The sequence below is a fragment of the Penicillium rubens genome (assembly GCF_028828025.1).
Source record: "Penicillium rubens strain IBT 27055 chromosome Unknown utg000002l_segment0_segment0, whole genome shotgun sequence".
In the NCBI taxonomy this organism is placed as follows: domain Eukaryota; kingdom Fungi; phylum Ascomycota; class Eurotiomycetes; order Eurotiales; family Aspergillaceae; genus Penicillium; species Penicillium rubens.
Window position 1 is genome coordinate 2,031,339 of NW_026890600.1, and position 17,257 is coordinate 2,048,595.

Genomic DNA, 17,257 nt, shown 5'->3' on the forward strand with positions numbered 1-17,257 from the left:
CTCTTGTTTGGTCATAGAATCTAAATAACCCACTTCATATATTCGACGCAACGCACACAACCCCATTTGGTTGTAATAGCACCCATTCTGTCAAGATGCATTCTTGTTTTATACACCATTCGGTAGTTTCATGCAACTGACATGCGCAAATATAGCGGTGAGCGTCGGTGCTAGCCAATAGAAGATATATTGGGTTGTAGTAATCTGTCGAATAGTCCGGCATCGACCAGCCTCATGTTCTTGTATCAAATACCAATTTGCTCTTGGCCTGATATAATGTCTTGCCTTTCTTTCCAACTTTGTGCAGCAACAACTATTAGCTTCTTCGTCTCTATAATTTCCATCCAGTCCTTCCACTATCACAAGGGTCCGGTCAGAATCAACATGTTTATCGTCTTTGTCCCTATCTTGGTGGATGTCCTTCACCATATTGGTTGGATCAAGACTGTAAAGATACTTATACCTTTCTTTCTACTAGCTGTTAGTAGTACACTGCTCGTTTGGGTCTCGATGGTAGCATTTGTCAAGCGGAAGTTGGTCCTGTGGTCTGATGGAGACCCCAAAGTTGAGAAAACGCTACTGGGAAGACCTCTACTCTACCCAGCACGTCTGACACACGCTCGCTTTTTCCCAGAGAAGTACCATTACTGGATCAACTATTTCCTCGTCGGAGTTCCCGTTGGACTTGGAGGTCGTGTTGGGGCTGTGGTGTCCATTGAAAGTGATCAATCAGACCAACACACCCCAGTCACAAGTCCTTTCCACTCTTTTGTGAAGAGGATTTTTCGAATTCCACTCTGGTTCAGGATTGATACTAGTTGGTATCTTCACCGTGGAGATGGTCATCTAACCTTGGCCGCAAAACTAGAACATTTTTTGAAAGAACGGGTGTGTTAGTCCCTGAAAAGAATGTATACCTTGGTGCTAATATGTTACTATGTTAACACTTCCAGGGCGAGAATCCAACGCACTATCCTTATGCATATCTCATCAGCATCCCTCAATTTCTTTGGTGGACTAAAAGTCCGATATCGTATTGGTATCTCTACTCACCTCTCAAAGAGCTCAGTGGTATCATCATGGAAATCAACAACTCACACGGCGAAAAGAAGAACGCCTTCTGTCGATTAACCAAGGAAGACTCTTCCTGTTACGAGAAATCGAAATCTTGCGAGGATTTCAGCACCGTTTCAGGAAGCGGGCCTCATGGTGATCAACTCGTCCAGTTCACATCATCGGCTCCCACAGCCAAGTACTACAAGGGCAGCTGGGAGAAAGACATCTTTGCTTCACCTTTCGAGAAAGTCGAAGGTGGATTTGCTCTCCGATTCATGGACCCATTAGATCCAGCACCTGAGAAAGGCGGTCCTCTCCACTCCAATATGACCCTTATGAGCACCTCTGGCAAGCCCAAGATCTCGAGTCGTCTTTTCTCCGTTGCTGCTCCAATTGACCCTCTTTTGGTGTCGTCCTGGGAGCTGGCGAGCTTCCTGCTCAGCTGGTCATTTGTTGTGCCAGTATCGATTGGTCGGATTGTGGTAGAGGCACTCCGTATTCGATTCAGAGGCAATATGCCTTACTTGAACAAACCGGATGTGAAGAAGGGAAACATCCCACGTAATGCCTCGGAGACAGAGAGGTCCGCTCATATTTTCTTTGCTTTCTCTGAAACTTCCTAACGGTTCTTGCAGGATTTTGGAGCCTTTCTTCCGGCTGTACCTCTCCCACCTTGTTAAGACATGCCGTTTTCCCTTGACGGTGATCTATACACCTGCCAAATCACTACATCTCCACCCCATGATAATGAACTCCCCAGCCAAAACTTTTACCTCTGCACCTCCCCCTACCCTCGAAATACAGCCTCTTACACCCCAGTTCTACACAAATATCCTGAAATACGCGGATGCCAAAACTGGGCTTTTCACCGAACTGGAGAACTTCCCCCAGATCTGTGATCCGGTATCCCAGCGTCTATGGACATCCGATCCAGCGATGTTGCAGAGATTGATTGAATCAGCAACAGACTCGCCTAACGCCAAGATAGTTCAACCCCCCTCGATTCAAGTCCCCACTGAGGTCCCAGTCGAACCTGCAAGTCTTGCTGCGAGCAAAACAGATTCGGGACTGAGAACATTCATGGATGCTTTCACCGATTCTACCTGCTCCTTGGGCATGCGTAGGAGATATCGGGCAGCAAGGATTTACTGCTATCTGACAGAGAAGTTTGCGTGGGGGTCTTACAGATTGGCTGCTGTTTACGAGTTTCTGCTGCACACGGCAGTCTTAGGGCTGTATTGGAGAGGGCTGTGGTGGATGTTGTGCGACCTGCTAGTGTCGAGTTACGAGAATGTCGTAATCATGGCAATCTATCTTGCAGGTGTTCGAGCGTGGATGGCGCTGAATGGCTATTTCTATAGATAGGCTAGGGGCTATTGGGCTGTGCTGCTTATGCACGTTGGCGGGATATGCCCACGTGCATGGTTTCAAATCCCGAACCGTCTGCGTCGGGACGGACTTGCATGGAAATGTTTTAGTTGCTTTTAACCGGCCCGATCCTGTTACTCCTTACCTATTGGTGCTTTAACTGCGGCCCTATGAGCCTTCTTCCAATGGTACATCGTTAAAGATACAGTTGGGTATGATTCTAATATACTTGTGTAGAATTGACATCAAAAGGTAGACACGCCAGACGGCTTACCTTGGACATTACATGTAGCCAAGGGTCAATTTAAATTGGAAGGACTCTATTAGATTGAGTAGAATACGTCAAACACATAGACCATTTGACATGCAGCAGTCTGGGCACTTACGGTGTGGTTGGGATGCATCTTGCATCTCTGTCGTGCGACAGGATCCGAGAAGATCTCTCCCTTTTTCATAATGCACGAGTAATTCTCGCCTCCATATCGACAAATACACTAGTCATTCTCACTGTCATATCGATGTGTCTTCTATCGACTCTGCCATTGAAGGAGGGTCACCTGCCAACACATTAAGGTGTTGTATGGAGTACCAAGGGCAATCCACAGGACTTCCATTTACACGAACAAGTAAGCTCATCTACTCCATTCCCTCCTCCAGACTGACATCACCAACCTCCGCAACATCCCCAGTCCGCTCCATCTGCTTGCGCCACAGCAATGCTAGGTAATCCGACGAGGTAGCCTCATCAATCGACTTATCCTCACGAACCTTAATAAATCGTGGAAAGCGCAGACTTAACCCACGCTCATCACTAACCAGCCCAATAGCAGCCGGGTACGTAGGGCTGAGCGTGATATCCGCGAAAGCCATTTCCCACACCTCGCTCGGGTCAAACCACACGTCTGGTTCGCCGGGGTATTCGATGTAGCTGGGGCGCGAGATTACGTTTGTGCTACCCTGCGCGTATTTTTCTTTATTGCTTTGGTAGAATTTGTCCGTGAACCCGGACATGCATTTTGTTACGGCTTCCAGGGATCCCGTTTCCGGGTTGCGTACTGCCATTAGGATCGGGGACCACCATTTCGCCTTACGTCCTTGGCCGTGCCACCCGGCTATCGGGATTAGGTCGAGGGTTTCGGAGGATGTGCTGTAGTCTTTTTTAACTTTGAGCCAGGATTCGAGTCGTTTGTCCGGTTCGTAGGTTGAGAGGAGGGGCTTGCGTCGGGTGGGTTTTGCTTTGGGGTTGGGGTTGGTTATTGGGTCGTATATTGCTTGGTTTGGTTGCTCGGTGGTTATGGCAGCTATTTCGTCGGAGAGTTTGTTGTTGACTTGTTGGGTGTTCGCACTGGGCTTGTTATCGAGGAGTTTGACCATAATACCCTCGCACTTGACATCGATGGCAGATTTGAAGAACTCAAGGACAGACTCGGAATCCGCCGATGTCGCATCCATGCTCTTCACCCAGCCGAAGTGTCTTGGAATCTCCACAAAGAGACTGCGAAGTAGTTCGCGACGTTCTCGAAAGGGGCGATCTAGCAAAGGCTCGCCGTTGAGATACATGAGGTCGAATGCGAAAAGACAGACATTGACCTTGATGTCCCCGATTTCAACGTTTTTCTTTGCACGATTGGTCAAAACCTGGAATGGCTTAAGATCGCCAGTCTCACGGTCCACGGCAACTACTTCTCCCTCTAGGATAAAGCTGGACACGCCTTCCCCCCGTATTTGCGGGACCAGTGAGACAAGATCTGGATATTTCTCCGTCATGAGTTCAAGATGGCGCGAGAAGATAGAAACTGTCCCTTGCTCGTCGCAGTGTACCTGCGCGCGTTGCCCGTCGTACTTGTATTCGCAGCTGAAGTCCCGGCCTTGGAGCTTCGTCAACATCTCCGACAGATCGCGTGTGATACTGCCCAGCATCGGCCTTAGTGGAATGTGCATGGATAGGCCGCATCTGATCAAAAGCTCCTCTGTAGGCCCGATCTCCAATAAGCAGGGCACCAAATCATTGTAATTGGGATGTCTAGCATATGACGCTTTGACGATTTCTTCCGCGCTGCTGTATATTTCCGCAAGCTCGTCCTTCTTCAAACGTGCAAGTTGATTCGGCGGACGAACTTCGAAATCTGCTCCGACCGGCTTGGAATATAACACAGCTCGTGCGAGAGCAATCAGCATCGTAGTCTTGACTGCGCCAATTCGCAGATTCTGGACCAACGTCCGGACAATGTATCGACTTTCCTCGGCGCCGCGCGCATCCTGTAGAAGCTTCTCAACGATCCTTTGCTTGGTTTCTTGACTACCAGGTCCTTTGCTGGTGGCGATTTTCTTCAGTGACTGGTATACTCCCTTGATTCTTAACGGCTTCGGCTTCACCAAAGTGAATGATTGTCTTTTTTTGGCCTCGAATGCAACATCTCCTGCATCGCCGTGTTTATCATACAGGGTCTTCAGCCCCTGGTTATTGAGGCCGTATATCTTTTTTAGTGCCTTAGAGATGGAAGAGCCTCCCAGCCCTAGCTCTAATTCATCATATGGAGGTGATATGGAATTGGTCGCTAGCCACACAGCAGGCAAGACGCTGGATGGGTCCCCTTCAATCAGAACCCGAAGAAAGTTGACCAGCGTATCGACAATCCTTATTCGACTGGTCGTCGCATTCGCCAGGACAAATGCTCTCGTTAATAAAGCGTAAGAAGCATCTCCGCCTTCGGTTGCCCAATGCGACCGCATTTCTGCTGCATATTGGCTGGCATCAAACGTTTGGGGGCTTTGATCAAGAGAAATAGCAAGGGATATTGTATCCTCCGTGCCAGCTGATGATTGTAGTGAGAGAGTGCTCTTCTTTGGTATCACCGGCGCTACCGGCGGTGGAACGGGCGAGTCTAATGTAGATGGAACTGTATTGACCTGCAGAGCTCCTTTTGTATCTTCGGTAGGAGTGTTGTTATTTCCCTGCTCAGTCCACTCAGCCTGTAGCTTGCGCGCAAGAGCTTCATCGGAGAGAGTCTGCTCGGTGACATCGGGGACAATCGAATTGGTTTGTTCGGTGGTCTGCTCTTTGAAGAACGACTTGATACTGCGCGTCGGCTGCGACGAATCTCCATTTCTTTTCCGCTTCTTGGCTGGACTGGGCATTATTCAAAGTGTTGATAGTGGGAGAGCTCATGGTTGCCACTGCGGAAGACGTCAGTCCAAAAGGCGGAGATCAACATTCGCAACACCTTGCGCTTCCGCAACCAAGTTTCCTCCTTCAACAATGGCTTCCCTCACGAAATTATCTTCGCATGAGCGCACTCGGGTCGAAGATTATTTAAATGACAAGATTCAGGTTTCTGCCGACCTGGAGAGTTTAGATTCGCTGCTAGCCAGTTTGCGCGCGCAACAGGAGCTTCAGCGGAAGCAGGTACCACCCCTCCCAACACCGACCTTCTCTCTAAACGTTACTGATGCAAACTCGCGGTCAAATAGCTAGCGGAAGCCGGCAAAGCACTCTCGAATGCGACAAAAGCCTCTAACGACCATGCCGAAGCCACTCGAAAGCAAGCCAAGGCGTTCACCGCGGAGCAAGCGGACATCGACCGACGATTAATGGCCATCACGCAATCAGAAACCAGCGATGAGGCGGTACGGAGTCTGGAAAAGAGCATGGAGAAGCTCCAGCGGCTTGAATTATCCAAGGGATATGTGGAGTTGCTCAAGGAAGCCGACGAATTGAGGTAATGCCCCGTTCACCAATCGTGAGGGGCTTGATACTGAAACAGCAATACAGCAAGCAAGCTTTGGCGGACATTTCCTCCGAACCACGCTCCGCTTTGAAGCCGTACTCTCGACTACGAACCATCGTCGGACTACTGAAGGATGCCCAGCCTGCTGCCGAAGGAGCGGCCCCTCATCTTGTCGACTACACAGACAAACTAGCATCTGCTTTGAGACAACAGATGAAGAAATACTTTAGTGATCGGCTGCAGAAGACGCTAGAAGAACTGAAATGGCCGACAAAACAACTGAATGTTACCGACCAGCTCTTGGCCCGGTGGAGGCAAGATGTTGAACTGTTGATTGACCTGCAATTACCGTATGATCAGTTTCTTCATGCTTGGATTCTTATTCTAACAAGTTTCCGCTTAGTGAACTTCAAACCCGTGATGCACTGACTTCCGGGCTGAGCTTCGAGCCCCCAGTCCTGTTCCCATTAGAGGTTATGGTGCATCATCTGGATCTCCGATTCAAATACCACTTCAGTGGAGACAAGCCAACAAACCGACTGGATAAGGTAATGCGCCCCTAAGTCTACGCCGAAACAGCACTCTAACTGTGATTCTAGCCGGAATATTTCCTCTCGCATATAATGGACCTTGTCAACCAATACGGCAGCTTTTTCGTCTCTTATCTGCAGCCCATCTTCGACGAAAGGGCCGAAGCAGTCGGCCCAAGTCTGGAATGGAACTTTTACAATGCATCACACAGCTACATTACTGCATTGCTTCCTATGCTGAGACAAAAGATCAGCTTGTTCCTCCCTCAAATCTCAAACTACCCTCAATTGCTCAGCCACTTCATTCATGAACTCATGAACTTCGATAATGAGATCCGAGAAACATGGAACTATATGCCTGATCCATATGCGGATGACAATTGGAAGGGCATGACCTGGGAAGTGTTGACCAGGCAAGGGTGGTATGACAGATGGCTTCAGGTTGAGAAGGACTTTGCATTGGCGCGATACAAAGATATCATCGACACCGCGGACAGCGGAGAGATCGATTACGATGGCATGGAGGTCACTGCAACGAAACCAACAAAGGCTGCAATCCGCGTGAATGACCTTCTTGAAACCATAACCGAACGCTATCAGCCCCTGTCGTCTTTTAGCCAGAAGCTGCGATTTCTCATTGACATCCAAATCACAATTTTCGACCAGTTCCATGAGCGCCTCTATTCTGCACTTGAGGCCTACCTCGCGATGACATCGACGCTTGGACGCACTGTACAGGGAGCCGACGGGCAAGCTAGCGTCGAGGGCGTCGCCGGGCTGGAGAGGCTTTGCAGGGTCTTCGGAAGTGCCGAATACCTTGAAAAGAAGATGGAGGATTGGAGCAACGATGTGTTCTTCGTTGAGCTCTGGTCCGAGCTTCAAGATCGGGTTCGACAAAACCGAGACAGCGGTCGCAACGTAGCTGGTACTATGTCTGTCGCAGAAGTAGCGTCGCGTACCTCACCCGCAGTCGCCAATAATAACGGCGCCCACACCACGAGCTCATCCGACGGCGCTCTGTTCGATGAGACGGCATCCGCCTACCGTCGTCTCCGACTTCGTTCGGAAACTATCATCACATCCACCTTGTCCTCCAATGTCCTCGCCGCTCTGAAGCCCTACTCTCGCGTATCCACATGGGCAACGCTATCCACCCCCTCTGCCACAGCGACGGTGTCTCCCCTCTCACCCACGTCTGACCTCGCTCATGCAATGCGTGCCCTGTCCACGCAGCTCTCCTTCCTCTCTCGCGCACTGGGGACTGCGCCTCTACGAAGAGTCTCGCGCCAGCTCCTGCTGTCTGTCCAGAGCTATATCTGGGACAACGTCCTTACCAAACACACCTTTTCTGAGACTGGGGCAGCCCAGCTCGCCAGCGACGTCGACCATCTCTGTCACGTTGTGGATTCGGCGCTCGGTGCATCTAGCCAGGTGGGCATCTCATCGCGAACCATCAAAAAGCTCAGCGAGGGACTGCGCATACTTTGCTTAAGTACGGCTGAGCAAGAAGGGGACGTCTCTACAAAGGATGATGTGCCTTTAAGATTATGGGATGTGGAGAAGAGGCTCTTTAGGGATAATGAGAGCGCACGTAGTGTGCTTGCTGAATTGGAGATCGACTCTTTATCGGAAGCTGAGGCGCGGTCCGTGTTGGAACGTAGGGTCGAGATTGGCAGTTGATGGCTGTGATATCACACTATACCAAAGCTATTCTCCATGCACGGGATTTATCACCACTGTTCAGCTAGGTATAGTTTGAAACTATACCGATCGTTCTACAGCATCCACATTTGAGCTCTGAGATATTGGCTCATCTTGTTCTTAGGGTGTCAAATTGATACACAGCCTTATATATTGTACCAGATATCCTGTATGTCGTATCCCGTCTCTCGTGTTCATAAGATCTATTCTATATGCGCAAGTAAATGAAAAAGACCGAAATCACGCACCTGCTCAAACGCGATGGACAACAGGCCCGTGTCCACGCTCACCAAGCCGCTTATGCGGAACAGCCGGGTTGCTCGCCTTCAGAGTCTCGACAATACCAGGACCCACCTCTTCGATAGCGCGGACAAGCGAATCGACCGTCTCCTTCGTCGTCTGAACATTCACCACGCACCGGAAGAACTTCCCATTTCCAGCCGCATCTTCATCCGCACTGGGAGGTGCAAAGTCCACCATGAAACCCTTGGGCACGATCGCATGCGTCACTTGCTCAGTGACCTTGCTGTTATTTTTCGCACGCTGTGTCTCATTCGAGACAATGCCGCGCGGGTACACGAACTCCTGGCCTGGGGCGTAGTAAAAGCACACCTGCAGACAAGGCGGGGGGTTTTCGCTAATAAGAATGAAATCGGGATGTTGGGCGATGGTGTTGGCCAAGTGAGCGGCGACGTCGCATGCCGAGTCGATCTGCTGTTGGTAACCCTCGTTGCCGTAGTATGTCCAGCCCAAAAACAGCTTCAAGGAGTCGGCACGTCGACCGCATTGGAGAGTGAGGTCTGCCAAATCCCAGACTTCCGGCGAGTCGACTTCCAACTCGGATACTTTGTCTGCATCACCGTTGATGGTAGACTCGTCGTCTTCGTTGTGGAATAGATATCCTGCAGGAAGGGTGTTGGCCTTGTGGAACTGGCGCATATCCGAGGCCAGCAGGTAGGAGCATGTGACCGGAACGCCGAGCATTTTGTGCGGGTTAATGCCGATGCTGTTTGCTTTTTCTGCGCCAGCTAGCTTATGCTTTTGGTGCTTAGAGAAGATGAACGAGCCGCCCCAGGACCCATCGACGTGGAACCACATGTTGTATTTTTGGCAAATGGCTGCAATCTCGTTGAAGGGATCGAAAGAGCCCAGAACGGTTGTGCCTGCGGTGGCGTTGACATAGAACGGCGTCCGGCCTTCACCCTGCGCCTTTTGGACTAGTTTCTCAAGCTCATCTGGGATCATGCGGCCGACCTTGTCAACGGGGACGGGCCAGACGGCACTGCTGCCGAATCCAAGCATCTGCGCCGCCTTTTCCACGCTGTAGTGGCCGTGCGCGCTAGTGAAGAGCACGAACTTGTACCCGCCGTTCCCGTCTGCTTTCGTATTCGGGTAGAGGTTGTTGCGCGCAATGACGATGGAGGTGGTGTTCGAGGCGGATCCGCCTTGCACGGAAATACCTCCTGCCCGTGGACCGTTCAGACCGAAGAGGTTCGCTAGCCGCTGGCCGGTATATTTCTCAATGACCGTCAGTGCAGGCGACACTTGGTAGACATGTACGTTGGTGTTCAAGGTAGCGAGGATGAGCTCTGCTGCCACACCGGGCGCATTGGTTGACGCATACAGCTTGTCCAAAAAGCCCTGATGCCAGGTGTTGACCGAGTATTGCAGGACCTTTTGCAAAACCTCAATGAGACCTTCCTGCTTGGTTCCTTTCTCTGGGATCTCGAGCTGTAGTATGTCCCGCAGCTCTTCGGGCTTCTTATAATCTACCAAAAAGGTCCCAGCTAGTCCAATGTGCCCATTGGTGCCGTTGGCGCCATTCTTCTGTGTCAGGGAAGCACGGGGATCCTCGTCTGCGGATCGGATAAAGGCAATGAGAAGGTCTTCTACTGCTTTCAGAAGCTGAGCAGGGTGGTTGTATTAGTATTAGAGCATCGAATAAGGAGTGCAGCAGGGTCGTAGATCATTGCGATACGGAGTTGACTCACGCTTTGCACTTCATCAGCGCGGTTTGGTTGCGCAATGCCTGACATTTGTACAGATCCCGGGATCAGATTCTATGTAAAAATGAAGAAGAGACGAGAATGGGTCTATCGGTCTATCTATGGATAGGAAATTAGAAGGAAAAGAAGGTAGATGACGCAATTGCAAGTCTTAAAAAAAAAAGTTTATAGAAAATAAAATAAAATAAAAAAGGGCACTTTTCCCTTATATAGTCAAAAAGTGAAGCTTTGCACATCAAGTGCCCGGGTGGTCTAGTGGTATGATTCGCGCTTAGTAAGACTCCCTGATCGGATCAAATCTCCACTTTACAATTTACTAACAAACTCTTCAGGGGTTCACCCAAAGCAATATTGCGCGAGGTCCCCGGTTCAATCCCGGGCTCGGGCCTTTCTTTTTTTCTTCTATTTCTATTTATTTTTCTTCTTCCTTTCTTTACTACCGATAACCAATCGTCGGCCCTATTCTAGTAGGTTTAGACTAGTTAATAGAATGTTACCTATAAAGCAAGTAAAATCCAGCCAATATAATTGTAGAGGTCATGTGGCTTGGCGCACTTTACTATAGAACCCTATCGAGAGCTTAATATCATCGTGTATCAAGTGCCCGGGTGGTCTAAGTGGGTAAGAAGCTCCTCAGCTCTGTCTACTAGTAATTCTTTAGGTAGTATGATTCGCGCTTAGGTGACGCAATTGTAAGTCTTAAAAAAAATGTTTATATAAAATTTGACTTGGCAGCGGCGTCTTCCCTATCCCTCCTATATAGGCAAAAGGTAATCCTTACAAACATCAAGTGCCCGGGTGGTCTAGTGGTATGATTCGCGCTTAGTAAGACTTTCTAATCGGATCAAATTCCACTTTACAATTTACTAACAAACTCTTCAGGGGTTCACCCAAAGCAATATTGCGCGAGGTCCCCGGTTCAATCCCGGGCTCGGGCCCATCCTTTTTTTGTCCTGTCCTCTACGTATATGTTCTTTTTTTTTTCCAATTCTATAACTAGTTTGTCTGTGCAACAGCTTAACTAACTATCAAGTGACGATTTATAGATACAGATACTGGCTTGATACCACAGAAAGTATGTACTACAAATAAACTTCCAACCTCGTGTACAGTAAGTAGGAGGCAATAACTTGAATTGACATGCACTTCTCCATACATGGAAAGAAGCTTATGCCTGTGTGCTTCTTCTTCGTATACCCCTAGTATGATAGATCATAAAGAATCAACTGAAAACAATGTATATGAGACGACAATCACAATATAGAAGACGCTATAAATAAAACCCCGATCCTATATCCCGTACTCCGTAGGAAGTAATGGATTGGATTGTTCATATTTTTGCATAGAAAGAGGCCCATATTTATATGTATCTTCTTCGTATACAGTGACACCTCCTTAGTTTCAACACCCCTTATTCTGCCAATCGTAGTCTACCGATCAAAAATATTAAATAATGGGCGGTATAACTATTTAAGTAGGCGGTGCGTCTTTTAGGAAGGCGGTAGCTGACAGGGTGCTGAAATTTAAGAGGTGTCACTGTATGCTAGTATGATAGAACATATGGAATCAATGGGAACAGTGACAATCGACAACGATAAGACGCAAAACTGACTAAAAGCAGGGTAAATTAAAAAGTTAAGACGTCGATGCAGCGTGATAACCATTGTATGTATACTGGCGACAATACGAGTATGATCAAACCGCATTCAGCCAAGGACACTAGTCTGGTAGAGCCAAAGTTCAGGATTCCGATATCTCCATGGCCCCGAGGTTGAAGTCTGGGAAACCGACTCTCCATAAGAAATAGTTGAGTTTTTTGACATCAAGTGCCCGGGTGGTCTAGTGGTATGATTCGCGCTTAGTAAGACTTCCTAATTGGATCAAATCTCTACCTTACAAATTTACTAACAAACTGTTCAGGGGTTCACCCAAAGCAATATTGCGCGAGGTCCCCGGTTCAATCCCGGGCTCGGGCCCTTTCTTTTTTCTTTTATATAAATTATATGTTTTCCCTCTCTTTCTACCAACTGATTGATAGTCGACCTTGTGTGGCTTTAGTAGTATTTTTTAGTACAGTCACAGGTCATTGAAATCGAGGGATCCTCGGAGGCAAATTCTTCTGGAATACAAAGGTCTACAAAATTCTTGGTAAGGTCCTATATTTTGCAAACATAATTTTATCTTGAAGGCAAGTAAGCTAGTAGAATTGCAAAGGTCATGTGGCTTGGCGCTCCTAACTATAGAATCCCACGGAGAGCCTGACATCATCGGGCGATGGATGGTCCCGAGGTCTATACTTAACTATACTCATATTTAAGTCGGATTCGAAAGAAGTATCTAGACTCCTTGCATATATCAGTACGCAGACAAGAACATTAAGATTCGGGCTGATCTGCAGGAACCCGAATGCCCTCGTGGGATTGTTGCGATGAACTATATATAATCTCTCCGATATGTCTTAAAATATGATATTGATTCATAGTAAAGTTATGGAAATAGATATAAAGCAATGAAACAACTGATGCATCAACGCTTTTTTTGTATGAGTACATGTGCATTTCGTCCAATATGTAATTTTATCACCGTACCTCTTCACCTGCTAGCTACCGTAGTCTGGTTCGCACCAGTAGCACCGGCATCAGCTGCTTCCTTGGCCGCTGCATAACGGGCCCGAGCCTGTTCAATTTTAGACTTGGGACGTTCGGCGCCTTCATTGCCCTCGGTTCGCTCCTCAAAGCCCTTGGCCTTGTGAGTCCAATCGCGTCGGCGGCGCTTGAAGAGATCCATTGACCAGTTTCGCCAGACTGCGCGACCCACAAAGGAATCGCGGAGCTCCTGTTCATGTTGCTCGAGTTCCTGTGCCATCCGCTCCTTGACAAAGAAGATATCCTTGGTCGCTGACCAAAGCGCATCCACTACGTGTGAACCGCTGCTGCTCAGGGCAAGAGGTGTGAGATAGCCCTGGAAACGGGTGGTGAGCTGTCGCCGGATTTGAGGTGTGGATGTTGTGGAAGTCAGAGCCTGTTGAAGAACGCGGGAAGAGGTGGGTTCTTGGGCAAGCTGTACGATCGTTTCGGATGATTGGGCGAGGAGACTAGTGTAGACAAGTTGGCTCATCGGGCCAGGAACGGTCAACATGGCCTGTACCAGCAGAGATGCATGTAGTTTCTCTGCTTTCTCCGCCGCAGATACCGGGGGTGGGCCCCGTGGCTTGCGGTCCTTTCCGTCGTTGTCCTCTTCCATATCATGGTCTTCAGATTGCGGGGCTGTGTTCTCCGAGATGTTGAATTTCAGCATCTGCTGCAGTCTGACAGCAGGATCCTTGCTATAAGCGCCCTCGAGTGCTTCGGCAAGAGGCTTTGTGTCGACGCCACGGACCATACACCGCTCGATCAACATTTTGGGGACAATGAGTCTCGACCGTTCGATAAGGCCCGGAACTTCGGGATTAATGTTGGCCATGGCAATCTTCAAGTCATCCTTGCCGAGTCTTTCCAGCATCCGAAGAACCACATATCCAGCAGTGCTATTGCGAGAGAGGGAACCAATTCGGTCACCCAGGTTGTTCCTGTAAAGGTTTTTGAATGATTTACCAGGAAGGTATCGCACCATTGTTTCTAACAGGCGAGAACCAACCGCGTCATATAGGAGACCACTAATGAAAACCGCGCTTTCGGATCCTTCCTCGAACGACTCATCAGGAACCAGTCTTCGGATGGTCGACTTGGGATCTTTGGCGCTAGATTTTCCAAAATGAGAAAGCTCTAGGAACAACAGTACCTGAAGCACGGGATTTCCAACCGGATGCGTAGCCAGGGCTCGGAGATAAACATCGTCGAGGCCGGCAACCATATCGGTCATGATCTTCTTGAGTGCCGGTTCAAATGTCTCCGGAACAGTGTGTTTCTCAGCTTTAGATTTGCCCGCTTTCTCCTCGCCCTGAATAGTCGGGATCTCGATTCTTTCCTTCTTGCGACTTGCGACAAACGACTCGTTTGACGTGACATCCACCGGCTCGCCAGCAAGAACCAACAGTAACACTCGGATTGTATGCGAGGCAAACCGCTCCGTCAACAGGTATCCCCAATTTTCCTTCAATTCCTCAATAACAGCCATGAACATATCCGCGAGCGACAGCTCGGGCTCTTCCTCTCCTTCTTCGTCCGACCTTTTGGGCTGAGATTTCGTCTTTTGCATCACGGCAGGAGCAGCGTGGATGAAAAGTGTCTCACAACAGTGACTAGCGAACCGATGCTGCACTAGGTGGAGGAAGTGGCCGATAAATTTGCTGAATATCCGGCGCAGTTGTCGAGCGTCTGACATTGAGATCAATTTCTCCATGAGTCTCGAACAGCCCTGACTGCAGGCGATCTTCAATTCCTTGCCGTTGGCCTCCGAGTACACACTGTCGACAAACAAGCTGCGCTCCTCGGCGTCCTGGAACTGGTTCAGCTCCAGCATTTCGTTGGCGCGCTGGAAATATTCTGACTCCTCCTCATCTAGAAGACCGTAGAAAGGCATGTCTCCATCCAAATCAGGTTGCTCGCCTTCCTGCTGCTCGCCCTGCTCAAGAGGAATGTAGTCCTCATTTTCGAGAAGCTGGATGTTGTCGTTGGCCTCATTGGTCTCGTGGTCGTCGGCAGAGGGCTTTATCCGCTTCGCGACGGGGTCTTCGGAGGTTTCCTCGAACTTTCTCTTGGAATCTTCTTTCTGGGATTTCTTCTCGGCCCTGCGACCTCTTTTCTGTTGTTCGCGAGGCATTGTGGCGGTGTGTCGTGAGGAAAGATGGGCTTGAAGCGCTGGAAATTTTTTGGATAAGCGGTGGTCCAAGCGTCTCCGCGGTGATAAGAGTTTGGTCTGTTTGCAGTCGCGGCCATTCTACAAGGCCAAAACAACAGGCTGAGTATTAAAAAGAGCGAATTATAATTGAATTTCGTATGGCATCACTATTGTACAGTTTTCCTTCTTATCCTTTAGACTGCGGAATAAATGGCAGAGACATGACGCCCACATTCAACACGCTGTTCCATGCTTACATTGCGATTCCCGACCTTGCCCTTGTGGCGAGGCATGATCTGTAATCGCGCCTCGGCCTGGGTTTTGTTTTCGGGGGGTGCGTTGATGTAGGTAGGCTTGGCCTGGTTGCTTCGCTTTCCTGTTCCCAGTTGCAAATGCTCGTTGCCTCCCCACCAGAGTACATCATAGCCCCAGTCTTTCGATTGGTCCAGAGAGTCCTTGGTAGTCTTGCTGACATTGGTCTTGTTGTCCAAGATCGCAGAGACATGTGTCGTACCGACAGACATGGCCCGAATGCGAATAGGGGTTATTTGGTCTGTTTTCTCGTCATACTCGCTCATACCGCTTAAAGCTTTCACCTTGGTGGGCGAATCCTGCAGGTGAACCCATCTGCCACTGCCGAGAGTACCCCAGATTCCCCTGCCGCATGCCCATGTGTCTGCAGTTACATTCCCGAGATCATGAACATTGGCAGCCTCTTCTTCGTACCCCAGAATGCGCTTGGCATCGACGGAAAAGAAGGTGTTGGCGCCACCAGCAGCAATGCTAGTAACCTTTGGCAGGTAGAGGTTCCTTCTATAGAGCTTTTGAACCTTAATATGGAGAGGAGCATCCTTGAAAGGCCTCTGAGGTTCAAAATCCACACCCAATTGACCAAATGAGTTGTCACCAAAGCCAAATATACGGCCATCTCTGGTTAGCGCCAGTGAGTGGTAGTCACCACAGGCAATCTGAACGACCTTGGAGTCTTTGAGAGCTGTAACTTCGTGGCAGGTATCTGCTGGCCCCTTGGGTCTGGTGGACCAGGTAAGTCCCTCCACACCGAGCTGACCAAGCGAAGGGTAATTTTCGGTGGATGACGCCGCGGAGAATACTCGACCAGAGCTTGTGAGGAGCAGCACATGCTCCTGTCCTCCACTGATTGCAGTGACCTTTTCGCCAAGCTTCAAAGATGGCTTCAGTACACGGTAGCTCAGATTAGACTGGTTGGGCCAGAAAGGAACCCAAGAGCTTTCCGTTGTCTTTGGGCCTGTGATTTGCTCGTCCTTGGATGTTGGTAGTGAGTATACAGTCCCATCCGAGGATAGCGCAATGATTCGACTTTCAGACAGAGCTAGAGAAATAAGATTCTTGCCGGTCAGAGTTGCCGTGGGTTTGAAGTCCGACTCCGAGAACGCCTTGCCCCATTGTACTAGATCTCCCTTCTCGGTGATCGCGGCACCGGACTTTTCCTCGATCTTGAGATCTCTCAGCACCTGGCGATCAAAGTATTTGAAGCGCCGAGGAGTCTTGATGTCGGTATCTTTAGATTCTGGATCCACCACACGATAAACGTTCGAACCCCATGTGTAGACGGCGGGACTTTTCAGGCTTCGTTTTTCTTGAATGAACTGAGCTTGAAGATCGTTGACATTAACAGGCTCTTTCTTCGTAACCTCCGGGCGACTCATCAAAGCCTCCTTTCCACCATCAGCCATGTATGAGTATCCCATGAAGACTGCAGTTCCTGTCACAGCAAATCCGAGAGAATTGCGAATCCAGTGTGATGACGAGTTTGGCTTTTGCGATTGACTGCTAGCAAATCGGGACCATGGCGCATTCAGTGACTGAGCCGTCGAGTTTCTGAGTGGACGAAAAGCGAGAACTGAGTGCGTCGCGGGCCGTCGCATTTTGGTTGAAAACATTGTAGATGATGGCTGGATAACCAGCTAGAGCATATCGAAGCTATAAAGGTGAAATTATATCCGGGGAAGCTCTCAATGCCGCGCCTGTGATTTGTTGCGGCATCCAGGCGGGAGCTCTCGGCAGAATCCATCTCGGAGTTGACCACATCGCAGTTCGGCTTCAACAT

The 17,257-nt window shown here is 49.3% G+C and overlaps 6 protein-coding genes across 6 annotated transcripts; 2 read left to right on the plus strand and 4 right to left on the minus strand.

Annotated features, from left to right (window-relative positions):
• Nucleotides 1–384: 384 nt before the first annotated feature.
• Nucleotides 385–2,421, plus strand: N7525_003237 (uncharacterized protein; the record flags this gene model as incomplete). The annotated part of the gene is made up of 3 exons (XM_002559316.1): nt 385–888; nt 954–1,639; nt 1,692–2,421. 3 exons carry the CDS (start codon nt 385–387, stop codon nt 2,419–2,421), a joined length of 1,920 nt encoding a protein of 639 aa, XP_002559362.1.
• Nucleotides 2,422–3,060: 639 nt separating this feature from the next.
• N7525_003238 (putative DNA ligase I) lies at nt 3,061–5,562 on the minus strand (the record flags this gene model as incomplete). The annotated part of the gene is made up of 1 exon (XM_002559315.1): nt 3,061–5,562. The coding sequence occupies one exon, from the start codon at nt 5,560–5,562 to the stop codon at nt 3,061–3,063; it is 2,502 nt and encodes an 833-aa protein (XP_002559361.1).
• A 121-nt stretch (nt 5,563–5,683) lies between these two features.
• On the plus strand, nt 5,684–8,362 carry N7525_003239 (RINT-1 family protein; the record flags this gene model as incomplete). The annotated part of the gene is made up of 5 exons (XM_002559314.1): nt 5,684–5,830; nt 5,896–6,143; nt 6,197–6,502; nt 6,556–6,700; nt 6,752–8,362. The coding sequence occupies 5 exons, from the start codon at nt 5,684–5,686 to the stop codon at nt 8,360–8,362; spliced, it is 2,457 nt and encodes an 818-aa protein (XP_002559360.1).
• Nucleotides 8,363–8,635: 273 nt separating this feature from the next.
• On the minus strand, nt 8,636–10,419 carry N7525_003240 (pyridoxal phosphate-dependent decarboxylase family protein; the record flags this gene model as incomplete). Its single annotated transcript, XM_002559313.1, has 2 exons — nt 8,636–10,288; nt 10,375–10,419. The coding sequence occupies 2 exons, from the start codon at nt 10,417–10,419 to the stop codon at nt 8,636–8,638; spliced, it is 1,698 nt and encodes a 565-aa protein (XP_002559359.1).
• Nucleotides 10,420–12,981: 2,562 nt separating this feature from the next.
• On the minus strand, nt 12,982–15,150 carry nop9 (RNA-binding RNA processing protein NOP9; the record flags this gene model as incomplete). Its single annotated transcript, XM_002559312.1, has 1 exon — nt 12,982–15,150. The coding sequence occupies one exon, from the start codon at nt 15,148–15,150 to the stop codon at nt 12,982–12,984; it is 2,169 nt and encodes a 722-aa protein (XP_002559358.1).
• Nucleotides 15,151–15,362: 212 nt separating this feature from the next.
• On the minus strand, nt 15,363–17,075 carry N7525_003242 (RCC1 domain-containing protein; the record flags this gene model as incomplete). The annotated part of the gene is made up of 1 exon (XM_002559311.1): nt 15,363–17,075. One exon carries the CDS (start codon nt 17,073–17,075, stop codon nt 15,363–15,365), a length of 1,713 nt encoding a protein of 570 aa, XP_002559357.1.
• Nucleotides 17,076–17,257: the final 182 nt, after the last annotated feature.